Source organism: Convolutriloba macropyga, chromosome 1 (assembly GCF_964194025.1).
Source record: "Convolutriloba macropyga chromosome 1, txConMacr16.3, whole genome shotgun sequence".
Lineage (NCBI taxonomy): Eukaryota > Metazoa > Xenacoelomorpha > Acoela > Convolutidae > Convolutriloba > Convolutriloba macropyga.
The window spans coordinates 6846349-6867093 of record NC_134468.1 but is presented as its reverse complement, the minus strand read 5'-3'; the positions used below and the strand labels follow the sequence as shown (position 1 = coordinate 6867093).

Below are 20745 nucleotides of genomic sequence, written 5' to 3'. Positions count from 1 at the left end.
ATAGCATATTACTATTCGCTATAAACACATACATTCTCATTTCTTCTCATTTGCCCACATGGCTCTCATATGTGATAATTAGCAAAAGACCAATGATTTACTACTTTAATAAATATACCCAGTATATTTTATAAAGACGGAGCTTCGAATATTTTCTCTCGGTTCCAAAAATTTGCATCGAGGAATATTTCATTTAATTAGTTTTCAGCCGGATACTTAGTGTGCTTTGAGAGAAAACACGTGCTTGCTCACAGCACGATAGTTTCAGTCTATTATCATCAACAAATATACAATTTTTAGTTTATATCAAGACTGTTGAATTAATTTACTGAATGTTAAAGTAGATAAATAATAAGTTGCATTAATAACTAAATTCCACTTGGGCATGAGAGAGAAGAAGGATGCTAAAAAAGTTCAGAGGTCAATGACCTTTGAAAGGTCATGTAAGGTCACCTTGAGATGTCTTCTAGGATGTGTTGGTTGGACTGGTAGAAGTGCTTAATCTGATAGGCATAAGGGACCGTGTCTGAAACACATACAAATAACATCAATAAACATCACACCTCTCAAACAGTCATTTCTTCTTTGAAAAGAAGAAAGCACGGAAGCATACGCCTTTTTTCTTAATCACAAAATATTCTTTTAATTTTCCAAGTTTTGAAATTTTGTTCGCAGCGCTTGGAATGCAGGTGGAACCTTTTATCATTTTTTCTAACCTGATCTTATGTTTGGTCACTAGACTACACGCATAGAGTTACCAATTCATGAATATATTGTTGATAACTAGGTCTATTTCAATAAATTTAATTCTGGCTTTATTTTTGCCTGTTCACCGGGGAAATATATGCGCTTATTTCCACCCGCATTATTACCTCTACAGCTCTGAATCAAAGGAGGAATCAAAACAGTCTGATACTACTTAATCCTACTAGAGAGATGCTCGATTAGCCCTCACAGTAACCATTTCCCAGTACTCTACAGATCCCAAATAGAATCCATATCTAACTCAATGTTTTTCAACAAATCTGCAACTTGTTTCCAGGGAGGAGAAAGGGTGTGAAATGATAGGAATATCGTGATCAAATTGCGAGTGCGTGGAAAGGGAAAACTTGATGAGATTCTAATGTAAAGACAAATTTGAACCAATAATTCACCGACAAAACTCTGATGCGATTAAGATGTGTCAGGGCAAAATACCCATTGTGCCAAAATACCCAAACGGCCATACCTCAGCGGCCTGTGGACTTGATATGAAATAATCACAACCATACATGGCATGAAATTATCCGCATAAGCATGATTAAAACATAATAGTAAAACCTACTGCTACTTTGCAATCGGATTATTGAACGAATAGACAAAAGGAATAAATTGGGAACTATGGCATTGGGTATTTGGGCACATTGTGGATTTTGTCAAGGTGTAAATAGTCGTGTAACCGAGTAAGATGATCAATAAAAAGAGAGAAAGATGTTCACTGTCTGTTTGCGAAAGAACAATGATGCAGCGTGAAGTAGAACAACAACACGATTCAAAGCTTCACACGCCTCTTTCTTCGATAAAATTTTTCAATTTTTTTCGACAAAATTAACACCATATTTTTATTTTCATTGAAATTGAATGGAATTCATAATTCGTTTTCGGTCATAGTTTTATTTAGCTTAGTTTGGTATATAGATTAATTTCATAACGCCAATAAAATCACGTGGTGTACTCCCCCCTTCCCTTTTGTGTTAGTGAATACCCCATATAAATTCACAAGTTTATTTTCTAACTTCACAGCTCGCAGCCGCGCTAGCTGCTAGCAGGCTGTTTCTACGTTCTACGCAGCACCTTCAGAATTTGCAGTAAAAACAGGATCTATAATCATTAGAACAAGATTTTTCAAATTAACAAGACATAATATACAATAATTAAAAGGAGGCTAAACCAAACAAATTATTATTATTGCTGACTTAATGTCCATTTGATAATTTCAGCGCTAAATAAACAGCTACAGTACAGAATCTCAATGAATCATCATTGTTATTTCATCTTGTGCAAATGATCAAATGAATTTGAGGACTGTGTTCACGGATGGTGTTTTTCACTGTGCGACGAACCTATCAAGTTTAAATCATTCAATATCCCAATCTGAGCGAGAACTTGACGGACACGCATGGCTAGAAAAGCTTTCTGGTCAGAACAGATATCTTTATGCGCTATTCAAAAATTCGAGTTTTTATCTGTGCATATATCACAAAAACTACCAATATCTTTGTTTTTTCTTTAATAGAACTTTCTTGGACTATTATAACCTTTCATTATTTTGGCTGATATCAAAGACAAACAAAGCGTTCCCAACAGCACAACATAGTTTTTGAATCTCGATACAATATTTATACAATATATTCGTACACCGCAAGATAAGTTACAAGGGAACTTCTCAGAGGCTAAATAAATACTGCTACGCCACATAGACCGGCTTTTACATTTAATTTGCTCCTTTCAGTTTGACTAAATTGTAACCAACTTTAGTTAGCCTACCTCTGTTTCTAACCATTTTTAAATTGCATTTATCCACGAAGAAACCATACCGTCATTTGTTGTCTCAGGTGATCAAATACTATAATTGAGCAGAAACATAAGATATTGATGAAGCAACTGAAAAATCCTGCTTAAAATCTGACGAGATTATTGACAAATATCATGTAAATGGAATGGCTAGATTGACAGAAAACAGCTGCCCGGCATTAAGAAACACGAACAGACTAACGTCAGATGAATTGCTCTTGAACGACAGGCGGGGCAATTTAATTTAAAGAGGGTATAGCTCAGAAATCTTTTGCGTGCAAAAACCACCCACCCCACAGGGACTCCAACCCGGGATCTCCGTGATGCCAGTTCAACATCTTAACCACTAAGCTACAATGGCGATTATTCTTTTCCGCTCACAATCACTTTTTTGTTAGCAATAAACATTATTTCGAAAAGAGTGCAATTTAGATCCCTCAAAAAAGAAGAACTAGAGCATGAAAAAGTCGGGTCTTTCTCAAACAAAAATTTGCATAAACAAAACACGCATATAAAATAATTGGTTCAAACTTCATTCGAGAGCAATTAAAAATGATTTAAGGGGCTCAGGCTCAAACCTTGCTACAATGGGTTTAAAAGCACATATTGGCTTTCAAATATATTGCTACGACAGCGCATAGCGGGAAAGCAGGAAGTCCATGCCCACTGGTTAGCAATTTCCTTAGCCCCTTTTGGTTGATTGATATATTTCTCATGGAAAAATACGAGAGGTACCACTAGAAAGCCCTCCGAGCGTCAAACATAATAATTGAAAGAGTTTTCAATTTTTTTCGGGGATATTTCGAGGTTCAAATTCAGTAAAATTTCAACCAAGTTTCACTTCTGATTAGTTTTGCTGGCACTTAGAATACTAAAAATTTGCTGCTTTCGATTTAAAATTCTCATTTTTTCCTCCTGTACATTATTGGTACTAATTTTGCAGATCCTAGTTGGTTTCGCGAGGGCCTGGCTAGACGATTTCTTCAACCAACAATAATTTTGCAATATTTTATTCTTTATGTCAGAAGTCCTAACCCAGAACAAGTTGCTTGCTAACAAATCCTTACTAACAAAAAGCAGGGATTCATTGCGCGTCCAATGTCCTTCAGAGTAATGTGTACTTTTTCACGTTTGGCTGTTCAAAACCGATTTTCAATATTTTTCGCGTATTGTTTGGCATTTTTTCTCTCCTGGCAGGCCTTTTGTTTCAGTTTTCTCTTTCATTTCAAATGACGCCAAACTAAAATCCATTGTTCAAAAATCTTAAACATTTCACCTATTTCCACTCATAGCCACTTTTGGATACTAATGCCATCTTGCTGCTGTCTTCGCAGTTTATGGCACTTTGAGCTCTTCTAAACATTTTTCAACTTGATATCTAAAGCGTAAACTGTCATAGGAATTCAATTTGTTGAAAAATTATAAATGGAACTTAATCTTCCTCGGACTTCCTTTACATTGAAAACTCAAGAGCAAAAATTTAAATTGCAGATAAATTGGAGTCAACTCCAACATCTCAGGGTTCAGATCTCCACGAAGCCTTTCAAGCCAAATAACCACAAAGCACCGTGAGCTTATTACACTGAACCAAAAAAACTGTTCACTCGTGACTGTTTTTAATGGCTCAATTTGTCTATTAAAATCCAACTCAGCAGAACCGATTTGAAAAAGCAATAACATACCTGGCTGATTGCCGGAAAAGAGCTGTTAATGGCTCCCATGAGCCCAACTGAGAAAAACAATTTATATAAGACAAACTCTAAAGTTGCCCTAAAGAGACTAAAACTCTAAAGAAACTAGTAGAGCTCTAAGCGAACTTAGCAACTTAATGCATCAAACCTCTAAAGCCCAAAGCTCAGGAGAATTCTGTTGTCAGAAAAAATTGGTAGTACAAAAAAATTCAAACATAGCTGACAGATTGCCAGAAAATAGCCAATAGCTTCGTAGATCTGCAATCTCAAAAACATAGTATAAGAAAGAGACGAAAAAGAAAGTTTTCATTAAATGCTGAGACGTTATATTTTGATTATGAATATGTATGACTTATTGCTGCTTCTATCAGCTGCTCTTAAGAAACCTTCAATTAGTGAGACCCATTAACTTGACCTTATCTCTTTGAATTAAATTTAAAAAAGCGACTTCAGAGTGAGGAATCCATTTTTGAGAGTGAGGTAAGTCAGGTGTGACCAAAAAATTAATCACGCGAATGAACAAAAAAAATTCGATCCACTGAGAGCGAAAAATGACGTCACACACGCACTTCAGTTGAAATTGCATGAACGAATGAACAAAAAGCAGATCTGAAGTGGCTGTGACGTCATATGGTCGTAACAAAAATCTTGACGGAAAAACCAACAGAAGGCCAATAATAGCTCCAGCTACCGCTGTGCGGCTATTAAACAAAACAACCAACAACGGTCAGTCGAATTGCTCTCAAGATTTAAAATGAAACCAATTAAGAAGAACTTTTAATTGACTTTCAGCCGTGAACTTCCACAAATTAAGTTATCAGCTTCAAAACTGAATTTGCGCAATTTAGATCACGCAAATATCACAATAATAAGCGTGAAAAAGTTTCTCAAAAAGTCTACTTGTCAGACAAAAATCGTAGTAAAAAAAGGCCAACAGGACTTCGTTTCAGAGCCTTTTAAATCGAATTTATTTTTCAACAATAGGAAACACTCCTGATATATACCATAAAATAGCTATCTTAATCTTGAGCTCCAGTCAGAACAACAAAACATAAACCGACAAATGTCGGAATAATTGCTCTTGAACGACAGGCGGGGCAATTTAATTCATCAAGGCCTCTAGCCTAGATCAATTTTTCTTTATGGGTGCAAAAAACTTCGACCCCACCGGCATTCGAACCACAGACCTCTCGATCCATGGCCACCCTCACTAACCTCTGCGGTACAAGTTCTGCTACGCCGCAACCGATTTTATATTAGCAACTTCGGAGCACTAGAGATCTCTCAAAAATGAACGAAAGCGTGAAAAAGTCACTTGAGAAGTCAAAGAATGTTCTAGAAGAAAAGCGCAAAATTGTCAAGCAAAGATTTGCATAAAAAAAGAAGCACACGTTTACAATAATTGCTATGAACTGCGTTCAAGAGCAATTAATCAGCTAAAAAATCCAGAGTTAATTTTCCTGCAATCGGGTTGGTTACATTCAATATCAGACAATATGTAGACAATTGGTCCTTACGTCTTCGGATGATTTTTAAATTGTTGATTATCAATGTCCCAATAGGATTCTCGCCGCTGCCCGTCGACTACCTTGACGTCTAACTACGGTTCTCGTTATTTATTTTTCCTTCTCAACGATTCATGGCCCATACAATTAAAAGCAGTAATTGAACTCTCCTCCTTGGGTGGAACACCATTTAGCTCATTGCTGTTTATATTCCATGAATTTTCTACAATAACATTGACATCTTTTGCATGTAAATGAGCTTTGAAAAGTTGTCGCAGTTGACTGACTTCATTTGTTCACGTGCACCAATTCTAGCCGTCGGGCTTTTATGGAGAAAGGGGGATAAAATAGACAGCGGGTGATTGGAGTCAATTCAATTAAGGTGCTGTTGTTATCAGCTATCACACTGGGCTGCGCGCCAAGACTCAGTTAATCAAGTCTAATTCTACCTCCGATTTCTCATTAACAAATCATTCGAATAGAATTTTGCTGTAACATAATTACTACCTTAGCGTACACAGGTTTGCAAAAATGAACTTATTATATATCGAAGTTGATTGAGTTCGAACAGCACAAATAATACAAAGATAATGGTATGAAAAATCATGATTCTATCAAAACCAAAGTCGTCATGATACCCCTATATACACTCTTACAGATCGAAGATTTCAGCCACGCAGTAGAGAAATTAACAATTTTTCAATTTTTTTCAAGAATCCAGAATTTAATGCAATCTAAAGAAGTTTCAGATCAATTTTCGTAAGTTAATAGTACAATTTTTGCAACTAAATCATAATCTCTTCTAGAATCAGACAGGAATAGCTGCACTGATTAATTGCAGCTGTATTAACCATGAAACTCATGAGAATTATCAGAAGTATAAAAAGGAACGACTAATGATCATGTACACGCTTCGCAATTTGCATGAATCTCTTGTAATGAGAACACTACGACCAACTGTGTAATGTGACGATTCAAAGTGAACAGTTTCAATGCTGTCATCCTCGAAATTGCTGCTCAATCTCACCATATAGCATATCGACTCATTAAACTAACAGAACACTAACCACCCGACATTTATTTATTTATTCATGACAGACAATTTTAATGACCTTGGAGATTTAGACGTAGAATTGAGGACATCTCGAACCATTCAATATCCTCATGCAAAACAAGATGATTTGTGGAACCTTTTCAACAAACCATCTCAAACCACTCACTAGCATCAGGAGAAACAAAAACTGAGCCAATTGTGATTGGCGGAGACTATAATTAGTATACAAGCTCCTCTTAAATTTACCGTTGAGGATTTTAGAGGATCCACGATCTCCAGACCATCATGGAAGCCTTAAAACGTACGGTAAAACAACCTTCAACTTAATGCACCCCCAAAATACACTCCAGTCTGATTCTAATAGGAAATAAACCCCCACGGAAATAAACCCTCGAGACACAGCCTAAATGCGCTAAATGCAGCGCTCTTTAATAGTCAAGTGGCGATTTCCGTGGCGGTTTATTTCCGTGGGGGTAATTTTCCTACCTAAATTTAGGTGTTTTTTTTTCGTGTTTTTTTTTCGGAAGCCGCAGCAGTACACAACTCCTATGTATATATAGCATGAATATCGGTACATTAATTAAGTGACACCAAATTAGTCTTATTGAGTCGATATGCTAAGTGGTCCTGTTCTGTCTAATCGCCGGCTTTATCCATTTGAGATTGAGACGGGCTTTGTTCAGCCGGGGCAATACTTACCTCCATGTGTTTCCTGGCAACTTGCCATTTGCTGGACCTCATTAGGAGGCCACCCGGTCCCCCGCCACTAGAGCCCCCCGAGGAAGAGGAGGCGCCGGTGGCCGAGTTAACCTGTTTAGTATAAGATAACCAGCTTATTATTAACAACTTAATCGTAACATTTTTTGTGTTGGTGATAAAACCTGTTTACTTCGAGATAGCCAACTTATTAGCAACCTAAGTCTATCATTTTCGGTTTCTGCCATAATTCTGAAAACCTGGTTAGAATGAGACAACCAACTCTTACTAACACATTATAACAAATTGTATTGCAAGATAATCAATTTATTATCAACTTTTTAATAGCTATGCAATTTTAAAGAAAAGCACCCGAAAGATCACAGGATCCCTTTTTAACAATCTCATACAAATTTTTTAACATTAACATCAGCGACAGTAATAAACTTTTTTAATGATACGAGAGTGCATCCGAGTTACCAAGTGACAGTCTAAATATGGCACGACAACTTTAATAATGATGCTTATAGTTGTACTAGTCAAATACCAATTTTTAAAATATTCAAAGCAGAGGGTAAGATACACAATTATTTGATACTTTTGGACACGATAACGATGCAAAAATATATTTGATTCAATATAGGAACCTTTTACACAAAATTATAATAGTTCGCATGCGGGAGAACTCACACCAGAAGACTTATGTGATACTGTCAGCTGTGAAGACAAATTAGTTAGACATTAACTCTTTTCAGCTGTTGGAATAAAAAAATTCAGAATAAATTTTGTCAAAACATTTAAAATAGTTGTTTTAAATTAGTTTTAAAATATATAAATGGTCATAATGGCAACAAAAATTAAAAACATAACTGGCAGATTGCCAGAAAATAGCCGCAATAGATTCGTAGATCGGCCGTCTAAAAAAACAGTAAAAAAGACAGACCAAAAAAATTCGTCTATTGATTGAAGGCTGATCTGTTATATTTTGATTAAAAATCTGTATAAGTTATTGCTGCCTATAATAGCTGATCTCAAATAACCTTCATTTAGAGTGACACACACCCATTTGACCTTATCTCTTTGAATTAAAGTAAATAAAAGTCAATTTCAAAGTGAGGAAGTCATTTTTGAGAGTGAGGTAAGTCAAGTGTGACCAAAAATTTAATCACGCGCATGAATAAAAAAACTCGCTCCACTAAGAGCGAAAAATGACGTCACACATGCAATTCAGTTTAAAATGCATGAACGAATGAACAAAAAGTGGCTGTGACGTCATATGGTCGTAACAAAACTCATGACGACGAAATAAAAAAAACATAGCAGGACAAGTCCTGACGTACAATTCAAAGAATTTTCATTGACTAAACAGAAAACTAGACTTAGAACGGACTATGAATGGATTGTAAAAACCATTTAGAAAAAAAATCCGATCCAAAAAATCGAAAAAACAGTAAAAAATCAAAGTGAAATTGCTGCATGTGAACAAAAAACCACTAGCGAGAAAGCGAATTTTTGTTCAAACACTGTTTTCTCACTCTACTTTAAAATTAGAGCGCAAAAATTTCACGCCGCAAAACCACTCGCTGTTTCGCTCTACTTCCTGTTTCCGCGTGAACAAAATCACTACTGCAATTTGACTTCAAAAATCATGAAAATGTGTGAACAGATCTTAAAGACGCACCCCAATACAATTCAAATTCTTTGAATTGTAAAAAACCAAGAGAAGGCCAATAATAGCCCCAGCTATCGCTGTGCGGCTATTAAAAACCAAGAGAAGGCAATTCAGTTGAAATTGCATGAACGAATGAACAAAAAGTGGCTGTGACGTCATATGGTCGTAACAAAAATCATGACGAAATAAAAAAAAAAACCAAGGCCAATAATAGCCCCAGCTATCGCTGTGCGGCTAATAAAAAAAAACTCAGTTCGATTAATCATCTTTCAACAGCTGATCTCGGAGGACGCACTCGATAGTTTAAAAGCACCACTTTGCATTGACCTGTGCCCTGTCAAACATCAACGATCAATCAAAAACGATTTCAAAAAAAGTCAACTGACTAGCCTAGGACAAATCAATGTCGCAATTGCTTAAGTTAAATAATAAACGAGCTACCGAGACAAACAGACAAAATCACACATAAACGGACAAACAGCAGAAAACCAACAAACACAAACATGCAAAACAAACAATGACTGATTCAAACCCCAGACAAATGTTCTAGATGAAAAGGATCAAGCAAAAATTGTGTATTGAAAAACATAGCCAAAAGAACACCGGAAACGACTAAACTCGCCTCTGCCAAGCAATTCACCTCTTTTGAATAACTTTTACCAACTAATAACACTAATAACAAAAACCTGCGCCCCAAAGATCAACTGAACTAAATAAAAAACTGGGCAAAACTCGAAAATCAATTATCTTCAAAAACAGACGATGGCCATTATTTAACCAAAACGATTGACTACAATCTGAAACTGATAAACAGTTATCTTTTCACTTTTGCTATATTCGAGTGTTGATAATAATTCTCAATGCTGAGAAAAAGTCACATAATAACAAGAAAACAGTAACTTCTGGCAAAACTCAATGAAATTGATTATCTTTGGACACTGCCTAAGTCTATAATGTCGTCAGATGTGGCATAAAACAATTTAAAACATAGCCCGCAGATTGCCGGAAAATAGCCTCCGTTGACGCACATCGGGATTGAAATAGAAAAAGAGATAGAAATTGGCAGATATTTTCCGAAGTTTCGAAAAGTTTTCTAATTCGGTGAGCAGTTTCAGTTAGAATCTAACACTATACTAAATTCAGCTTCTAAACTGAAAGCTAATAAGCTTTATACTAATGTCAGCTAGCAGTAATCGCTCTAGTGTACTCTATAACCTAATGCACAATGACTTAATGACCGGGCTCTATCGGTTTATCCCGTTTTTGATTTTGCTCTGTTGGCTTTGACCGTATTCAACGCATTGCGTAACTCAATGCGTTAGAGAACTTAAAATCCATTCAGTTGAAACAGTGAGTGAGTTAAGTCAGAAGTCAAACTTGAAAATCGTGACTTATGCGAAACAAAAAACGTGATCAAAAGGTAAAGCGAATTCTATTGAGAGCATCACAGTGGCAAATCCATAATAGGTACGACATCTTAGGCTGACAATCTGGTCTAATTTCGCGGACAAAAAATTACAGGAAATTGACTTAAAAAAATCCAGTATCAAATTTTTAGTCATACTTTTGAACGAAAACGCTCTTTTAGACAATCAAAACTGAAATGATTGGATCTTCGTTCAAGCAATAGGCGCCTTTTCACTCCCCAAATTAGCCAGAAAATCTACAAGTCAGCATAAGACTTATATTGAGTATTAAAAAACTTACAATACAATCTTAAAATAGTAAATATAGCCTAGTCAAACCTCTCAGTCGAAAAAAGTAGCTAAAACCAAAGAAAACTAATTAAAAAACCGCACGCGAAGAAATTTTGCTCGTATACAGATAATATTTCTCAAACCTCAAATTCTCGCTTTGTCGATAACAGCGGTATGAACAAAAACCTCTCTTTTCTCTCCGCTCCAATTTGGTTCCACAATTAGAATTTGTTACGCATCTCATTTCCTACTTCAAATTCACTCAAATACAAATTGATAAAAAAAAGACTCTTCTCCAATATTCCTCTTGTAGTCGTAAAAACGGAAAACCATAACGCCTCTTCAAGTTGTAAAAAGAAGAATGACTAAATAATGGCATTGATCTGCTGGCGGCGGCTATTAAAAAAACGGAATCTGGGATGTTTCGCGTGCACTTCGTCTCCTTGGGGCTGCTTTCCTGAAAAACCATTATACATTGGGTTTATAGCCACAATATTGTTAAAATCAAAATTATTTAATATTTTAAATGAATTTCAAAAACTGAACGCCAAGATTATTTGAAATAGCAATAACACATATAACTTCCCTGACGGCAAACAGAAAACTTTATTCTAATAAATCTGACCAAAATACAAAAAATGGACAAGAACCAGAATTGATTGATTATGTTTACAATTTTAAACAAAAACTTCAAGGGTGGAAAATAGAGGCATTCAATGCATTCGTCAGCAGGGACCTAACCGCATCAAATGATTACAGAAAAGCCTGATCAACGATCAAAAAATAAAGTTAACGAAAAAAAGCCAAACAATTGGCTAAAAAATGATAGATGAGCCGATTTTGCACTTGAACCGTATTATTTGGCTCTCAGAAAAACACTGTATATTCAATTCTATAGGGTTACAAATTGATGCAGCGTCGATCAAAATTATTTTTAAAAAAGCTAACTAAAAGCAGATGGATTAAAACTGTTATCTGTATGCGCCATTATCTTAAAAGCACTTTTCAAAGCCGAAAGCCATACACTCAACGCAGGAATGAACAAAAAACTTCTAACGCTCAGAAGAAATTGATTCACATGACAATTTTATCCGCCTTCCCGGATCCACAATTTTATCCACCTTTCTTAGGTCAAAACGCTGCCTGAACATATAGAACTTGCGGTTTAAAAGGCCTCAAGAAAATCAATACATCTCTTCGAGTGATAAAAACTTCGCTCGAGAGCAATTAAAAACTGAAGTTTACATTGAATTTGAATCATTTTAAATTCTAAAATCGAGAGGTTTTCTCTTGATCAATTTCTCAATCATGGCTCCGGCCTATGCGGATTATACCAACCTATAATTGAACTTTTCGATGGCGGCTCAAAAAATAGTTTCGAAAATAGTTCATTTATGAACTAAACTGCACATCAGTCACCCAAAATTTTCTTGAATTATCAAATACATTGGCATAAAGCACATATTTCTAAATCTACCAAGCAAAGGAAACTCATATAGAGTGTGAGGAAAACATTCTTTTAGATATTACTGTTTTTTTAAACATCGTTATTGTGTCACCTGATAAAACTTACAGCTCCCCGTGAATAAAGATTCAACATTCCACTGTGCTCACGCTATACTGCAAAATCAGAATACAAAAAGATTATTGCGAAAATCTTCTCAGGGCCCAAAAACGATTATTCTAATTTGAAGTTAAACGTGTTCAATAGTTTAAACTGTGCTACTCGGAAATCAATTTTAGTAGTGAAATTGGAAGTCTGCGGTGAGATTTAACTACCATTCTGTCCAATTACTCTAGACTTGACCTTCTTTTTATGACGTTATTGAGAATCTAATTTTTGGAGGAGGTAGAAACCACGGAGAACTGCGGTTTCATTGGCTTTCGCTTCAGCCCACCCGACTTATCAGCTGACGCAGCTCGTTCATATTCCTAAATGAAGCTAATTTTCGCACACTTTTATATGACCTTTCCCATTTTAGCCCCTCTCCCCTTCCACCTCCATTTTAGAACGATATAAATACCACTACTAGACACTATTTTCGTGGGGTAGGAGGAGGCGTGGGAGTTGTGGGGGAGGGGGGTCTGTAATGCGAGAGTCCGATTTTTCCCTATGAAAGAAATTTCAATCAAGGTACATACTTCATCTGAGCGAATTTGTCGCTCCTATCGGTAAATTTAGACATTAATTTCAATCATAACATTGTTATAAAGCCCCATTCGGAAACGAAAAGAACTGAACAGCTTATAGATCTCGATTCAATCAGAGGTCGATATTTGAATGAAAAAATATACCAATATTTCTGGCATCTGTTATGCCAAATCATACTTCTCTGTATAACTGCGACGCGAAAATTTTGATCCATTAAAAATGGTCAAAGTGACTGAATTACGCTTCTCAAACGTGATCTGGGTTTTGAGGTTCACTAAAGTTGAATGCTGGTTATATAATTAAAATCGAACAAGAATCCATATGTGGGGGGTTCATAAGCGCTAAGAAGTCTGTAAAAATTGACACTATATGAAGCATACAATATGTTCACTTCTGTTGACATGAAATGGGATCAAATATCAAATGCTAGTAGGAAAAGAAACTGACTATAGGTACGAATGGGGAGGAGTGCGGTGGGTTGGGGGCAGTGATATGGTACAGTTACGGCGATGCGGTTTCTCATATAAAGTTTTGTAAGTCATGAAACTGTTGGGACAATTTTGCCCCCCCCCCTCTCCCCCGTTGCACTTCTAGTCAACTTCCTTCACTACAACTGCTGACTAATGGCTGTGTTTCCTGCTGTTGATCTATCTGCTAATATACACGCAACTTACTCTGTCCATTTTTCATCATTGCACATCACTGTTGCAAGTTAGCAAAGGACATGAAAACTTACATTTACACAATTACATAAATGTTAAAATGTTGTTAACAAAAGCACACATTTTGCACCTCCCTTCTCAGTTCCTCCCATATAACTTATACACTTCTTAATCAAATAAAATCATATCACAAAACTATTAGGCGCATTCAGCAGGTGCCTTCCGATGGGAACATTACAAGAAAATACATTGTCTTTCTTAGGGGGAGTAAAACATCAAGTACAAATTGGTGGCAATGGGATTGATCCCACCATTCTCAAATGTTTAATTTATACAGATCTTTAGCTTTAGGCTCTATTTGGCTATATTCAGAGAGCTGCAAAATTCACCTACATATGGGGCGATTTTAAAATGACACAATTTGCTCAGAGGTACGAAATTTTTAAACTGTCGTAACTACGTAAAATTTCCTATCTTCGTCAGATGGCTCTCAAAGCATAAAGACTTTTTATTAAAAAAACACTTCTAATTAGCATACCTTCAAGTGACTTCAAACAGATAATGAACACAAATTTTACAACTGAGAGCTTCAGAGACTAAAGTAAAGGTATACGAGAATTACAGGCTTTAACTGATTGTCTGCTTTTTCAGGATCAAAATTCAAACGGTCAGACGAAAAGTCGGTCAAACAAAAAACTGCACAAAAAACCTAGAGGACAAACACAACCGACTAACGTCGGGAGAATTGCTCTCAAACGACCGGCGAGCGTTTGGCTTTGGTAGAAGCCAATTGTGGATGGCTGCACGAGGGGCGGGGAGAGGTCCAAATCCCAGGTGGAGTAGGGTGGACGGGGTGTGATGGAGGCGGGGGTGAGGGTGATTGGGAGCGGTCCAAATCAGCCGCACTTTACACCATGAACTTGTCTCCTCAAAACAGTTTCAGTTAATCACATACTTAGAGACTAGCTAGTTAGTAGTTAGGCGTAAGGCTCTAAGAGCGCAGCTCAGCGACTTAATGCCCCCTGGTCTTCACCCTTATAACCCGTTTTGGGGCCGAAAATTTTAATTCGGATGACAAATTGGTAAAGGAAAAAATTGAACGGAAGAGACCGCAGGACTAATCAAATAGATACAAACTTCGTTTGAGAGCAACCAAACAGCTAATGGTTATTGTCGTAAAGATTGTATAATAATCATTCCTCTATAATGAGACAAAATAATTTGCTAACAAATGCACAACATTAACAAAGTGCACAAACAAAGTATCATTGCAAAAACGAATGGTTAGACTTCAGAAATATTTTCACAATACACTGCAAAAGAACTTACTTCCTTTTGATCAATTCTCCAAACTCAGAGTTTGGAACTGTATTAATTTTAATGTATTACTTTTTTGTAACCAAAATTTGATCGATGCGCATCTTGTAGTTAAAAAAGTGTTATTAATGAAAGCTCTGAAGAACAAAAAGCGGATTTTAATAAAGCGTTCACGAGGAAAAAAAATCCTGCACAAAACAAGAACCGTTTAACGCTTGTACATAAAAATAGTGATTGAAAAGGTCATCATCTAATTTGAAATTCAATATCAGATAGCAAAAAAGCTACCAACATTCCCGTTTCTGCTTTTTGTAATGAACTATTTTCTGATGAAATATTCTCAGGACAACTTAACCATTAGCTTGGATTTTTAAGCGAAACATTTTCTCTTTTTAAGTGGAAGTTACAGTCTCCAATTTGGACTTGTTCTCGATAATTTTTCATTAATTTTCAAGATTTGAAATAACAAAGCTCTAAACAGAGTTGCAGATTGAAAAAAAAATAAATGAAGTCTTTATTTCCTCTGAAAAAAATTACAGTTCGGTCGTTTTTGCTATTTTAACATTAAGGACTGAATTTTTGGCTTTGGTGGGTTAGAACTTCGAGCAGAAACACTGCCAATTCTGAGAATTATGTGAGTTCTCAATAGTCTAAATTGCTCCTCACTTAGGGGTCATCCGGACGCAGGCTTCATTCATTTTATCAGGCGAGGTGATATTAAAGTATTATGCAAAAACCGATTGGTTTCATTTTTAAATTTATCTTAATAGTGGTCTATCATCAGCTAAATTACTAAGATAACTTTTAAAATGGAACCAATTGTAGAGAATTTGTCATTCAATGTTTGTTAGCAATTGCCACGAAATACGTTAACGGCTTAAATTATATCTATGATGCCCCCCTCCCGCTTAGTGTTATATAACTTTTATGCCCCCGACGCACGTGCTATTTTTTACATAGCAACGTGTTATATAATAACATATAATTGTTCCGACTCCTCTTGAGGGGGGAGGAACTATATACTCCAATGGGTTTTTTGTTCAGAAAATTTTGGCCGATCGATATATTCATCGTAGAGAGTTGAGACTGGTATCATTAGAAAGCTTATCCAGCGTAGAATATGGAATTAAAAAGATTTTTTTGATTTTCGCTTTTTACAGGGAATTATCGAGGTTTAAACTTTTGAGAAAATAGAGTGAATTCCATTGATTTTTTTCAATTTTTCCGGAATTTTGACTAAATTTCACTAACTTTGCTAAAATTTGTTAATTTTTTTTTAAAAGTGTTGTTGATAATATTTTTGAAGACAAAATATACTGTCGGCTATTTTTATTTTACTTTTTGTCAAAAATTCTGGCTAAATATTTCAAAATTCAGACTTTCATCAAAAAAGCGCAAAATAAGTTTCTTTAGTCTACTTTGATTAAATTTGCAGGAAGTACACACCCAAACACCACTAACAAAATTTTTGTAGACTCAAAAGGGAGCTATTTCTACTTCAACTTCCGTTGCGAGTGCTCCGTAATTAAAATTTTGCCGTTTTTTGCTAACTTTACTCGTTGATTATCAAAAACGCAGCATTTATTTTTGATTTTTTAACTAACAAACTATCTCTATCTATAACATTCGAAAAATTAAGTGTTCTTAATGGACCAACAGCATTAGCTGAGCTAGTTCTGACCAATCTTGGACTGTTACAATCCAAACTAGTGGTAGGTCCAATTCGCTCACTAATTAGCTCAAAATTATTGTATCTAGTTTATTACTTGAAAGCTTATGGTAGTTTGACTTCGATTTTTAATTAAATAATGGCTTATTGAACTTTTCCTCCAATTTTCTCTTAATTTGGTCAACTTATAGCTTAGTGTCAGCAATGAGAGAATGCTTCTTCTTTCTACTGAACTCAAATTCAATCTTTATAGCGGTTTTATACCTTAAGTTATGGTTTTCTGGCTTTGATACTACCAGATTTTTTTTATTACATTTTTTTTTTATTTTCAGGAATTTGCCCATTTTTCACCTTTTCTAGTTTTGTCAAATTACCACGTCATTCACAGTTCATATATCACATTATTGGCGTTTTAAGTAAGGCGAAATCGATAATATTAAAATCCTTAAGGATATAGACTCTGGTTTTAAAGGGCTTCGACAATACTTTCTCGAAGAATTGAATTTTTTAATTTTTGTCTTCAACTGTCGTTTTTTCTTTTTCTTATTAGTCGTATGAAATTTCCTTTAAATTGACCCGGTTTCATTGGCTTTTGATGGAAAAATAGATGGGCCGATATTCTGATATTAGTAGATAGCTGATGGCTTTCATGACTTGGAAAACAGTTGTTTTCCAAAATAAAAAAACACTTTTTAACTTTTTGCTACTTTTTAGCAATTTTGTTCCTTTTATTGTCTGTTTGTTACCTATTCTCATTAATTGCAGGCCAAATATAAAAATATGGTTGTCAGGGGAAGGTGTCAAGGGATTGGTGTCACAAAATCTAATGTTTTTATAGAATTCGTTATGACTTTATTGGCTTCGACACGGGTTTTTCACAAAAAAACTAGATTAATTATATTCTGGATATATTCTGGATAATTGCAGGTCTCACGGGCTTCCTTTGGAAGAATAAGCGAAACGATTTTGATTATTTCATTTTGTAATTAACGGCTTTCATGTCTTTGGAAATACTTTTTTTTTAAAAAAAAACAACTATTACTTAATTTAGCCTTTTTTTCTTTTTTGTCTGCTTGTTACCTGGTTTTGTTAATGAGATGTCAGATAATACATTATTGGTGTTCAAAGAAGGTGCAATCGAACATATTTTGTGGGCCAAAGTATGGCTTTACGGCTTCAAAAGCGTTTTCCGGCAAAATTTAACTGAATTTTTGTTGTCTATTTGTTGTTCTTTTTGTAACCGCTTGAAAATTGAATACCGAGAGTTCTTAATTCCCATCTTTAGAAACACAGGTAATCGTAAACCTATGGGATATTTTTGTTGATTTCTAATGGTTTTCATTACTTTGTAATTGTTTTTAAAAAAATAAGCGAATTTTTCAAATTTACTGTTTTTGTTCTTTATTGTCTAATTGTTACCAAGCCTTTTCATGAACTGGTCCCATATCTTTTCTGGTGAATTACAAGTTATTTGTTTAGTTTCAGTTTTATCTGACGCTATTTTGACTTTGTTATTAAGTTTTGTTTTTTAAAACGGACATAAATATTTTTTATGTAATTAATGTTTGTTGTTGTTTGATTTTGCTGTTCGTCTTGACTCGCTTTCTTAATATTGGCATATCTCATCAATCTAATGCATCATTTTTTACTCCTTTGAGTTATTTGCTTTGGAGGCTATCTTTTCTTTCATACACCAAATTTTTTTCTGAAAATTACATTGGGGTTTTGTTCTCATTTGGGGTTTTGTTCTCAATCTGTTACTCATTTTGGTAGACAATTATGCCAATATTGTGGATGAGCGGGGTCGGAACTTTATGTGCGATCGCACATTACCGAGCCTCCTTGTTTGTAAATGGGGTCAAAAGGAGGGTGAACATTTTAGAGCACGGAAAAATCTAAAGATGAAAAAGTCTAAATGGTTAGACAAAAAATTGATCCAGCGAGAAATCATTAACGCAGGACAAACAGGGCCCAAATAATTGCTACAAACATTGGTTGAGAGCATTTAATGGCGGAAACAAGAATTGTTCATCCATTCACGTAACTCCTTTGCAATAAGATAACTATCCCTAATTTAAACAAAGTCTCAAATGAATTTCTGAAAAATAACGAACAAACGTCCAATAATTTGCTCGCAAACGACTGGCGGGGTATAATTTGGGGGGCAAAAAGCTGATAGGGAGCTCCTAACTACAAAAATGCTCCTTAAATAATAAATGCATGCCTCCTAAGAAGATTAGCAAAGCTTTAAGGGAACTGCACACCAACTTAATGCCTAATGGGTTGGCAGAAAAAATGAACACAAAGACAAACCGGACTAAAATAATTCTTCTAAACTTGGGATGTCATTATTAAAGCATTACAAAAAAATAACACTTTACATGCCGGTATAAAAAATCAGCTCGAATAGTTACATTTGAGTTGGGGCAATTTTTTAATCTTAAACTCGCAAACTAAATAAAATGCACATGTGAACGAACAAAAGAAAAACACAAACAATGCCATAAATAGCTACATCCGATATCGAACTTGAATTGTTCTTTTGATCTTTAGAAATTGACCTTATCAACCGTCTTATCGTTGCAATTAAGGTCACAATGGCAATTCAAAACTCTTCAATTGTTAAAATAGACTTAATCATTTTACGAGCAAATTGTCTCGATTAGAGGTGCAAATTTGATACAGGATATAGCTTTTAACATGTCTCGCTTTAAGAAGCATTAAGCGTTATATCAAAAATTAATGGGCATACCAACCAGTCAAAGGACAGAAGTTAGTATGCAAAACTTAAATAAAGTAATCCGAACAAAATTAAGGACATCTTGAAATCTACCTCTTTCTGATCATTTCTGTAATGACAAAAACAATCATAATTAATGACCAAGCTAACACAGGTAAATCACAGTAAGACATTGATTCTATCTTCACTTTGCACGAAAAGGGTATCAAAAATACCATCTTAGCATGTCAATACCACATTCAACAAACAGCCATATAACATGTAGAATCCTGCTAAGTTTTGTTAATTCGGGCGGTGTTTCAAACACAGGAACATGAAGCATTTGCTCAGCAATTTATTGAATAGTCCGTAAATGGCAAACTAATAACTCACCTTTCGCTTGGCAGCTATTAATTCTTTGTACTGTTCTGACTTGATGAATCTCGGGTAGCTATCACTACGCATCAGCTTATAGATATGGTCCTGAAACAAAACATAACCAACTACAGTAGGACGAATTGTTTTCATTAAAAATGGAGGCTTGGGGTAATAGTCGCATTATATTTTTAGATTCTAACGCATCAAAACAGATCAAAAACAAAACAGATCAAAAACAGATCAAAAACAAAAATGGCGGAAAACTGCAGAATAGTAGCCATAATAGAATACGCTGACCTGCGGCCAAAAGAAAAACGGCAAAGGAGGAGGGATTGCATCCGTACAATATTTTGCAGCCTTATCGATAAGGACTGAATTGACCTTCAATCAGAGGTTGAATCACAAATCATTAAACATAACTAACGTCGGGCGAATTGCTCTCAAACAACCTTCACATCATAAGTACAAGTCTCCAAAACAGTTTCTGCGAATCACATCTTTGGAGACTAGTGAGCTGAAGGACTCTAAGAGAACCTAATTTCCACTAGGCGCTACCTCTTTATCCCGTTTCTGAGGACGAAAAGTCAAATGGGTCAGACAACAAATCGGTCCAGCGAAAAATTGCATAAAACATAGCCGGAAGAATTCCGGAAGCGACTCGAAGCGTCAAAGCTTCACAAAAAACATTAATTGCATCTGATACCATAACTTTTCTATTTAACAATCAACTCTTTACTGGTTTGATTTAAAAAGATTGCTGAACTTTATACCGAAGTCACCACGAGAAAGAAATGCAGCAAAGTTTCATTATATTAAAAAGTTTAGTAACGTTAAAAAATGTCCAATATCTGTAGAATGGTCAAACTACTGATAGGCTCGCTCGAAGAACTGGCAGCGCTATAAATTGGCTGGAAGCAACTCATGCACTGAATTGCCATATGCACTGAATTTTGAAAAAAGATCCGCTTTAAGATCCAAAA

General features: G+C 35.4%; 1 protein-coding gene across 7 annotated transcripts in view; it reads right to left on the bottom strand.

Annotated features, from left to right (window-relative positions):
* Window positions 1–192: 192 nt before the first annotated feature.
* LOC142334589 (regulator of G-protein signaling 7-like) overlaps window positions 193–20745 on the bottom strand; it is an 84391-nt gene continuing 63838 nt past the window's right edge. For 3 of the 7 annotated variants that reach the window (XM_075382752.1, XM_075382761.1, XM_075382742.1), the window contains exons 13-15: window positions 19781–19870; window positions 7503–7613; window positions 193–526 (exon numbers count right to left, since the gene is read on the bottom strand). In XM_075382752.1, coding sequence (XP_075238867.1) covers window positions 467–526; window positions 7503–7613; window positions 19781–19870 — 261 coding nt within the window. In that variant the 3' untranslated portion in view covers window positions 193–466. Of the gene's footprint in view, window positions 527–2102; window positions 2163–7502; window positions 7614–12354; window positions 12801–13694; window positions 13723–19780; window positions 19871–20745 lie in introns of those variants that run through there. The other 4 variants (XM_075382785.1, XM_075382795.1, XM_075382777.1 and 1 more) reach the window with 4 other exon arrangements.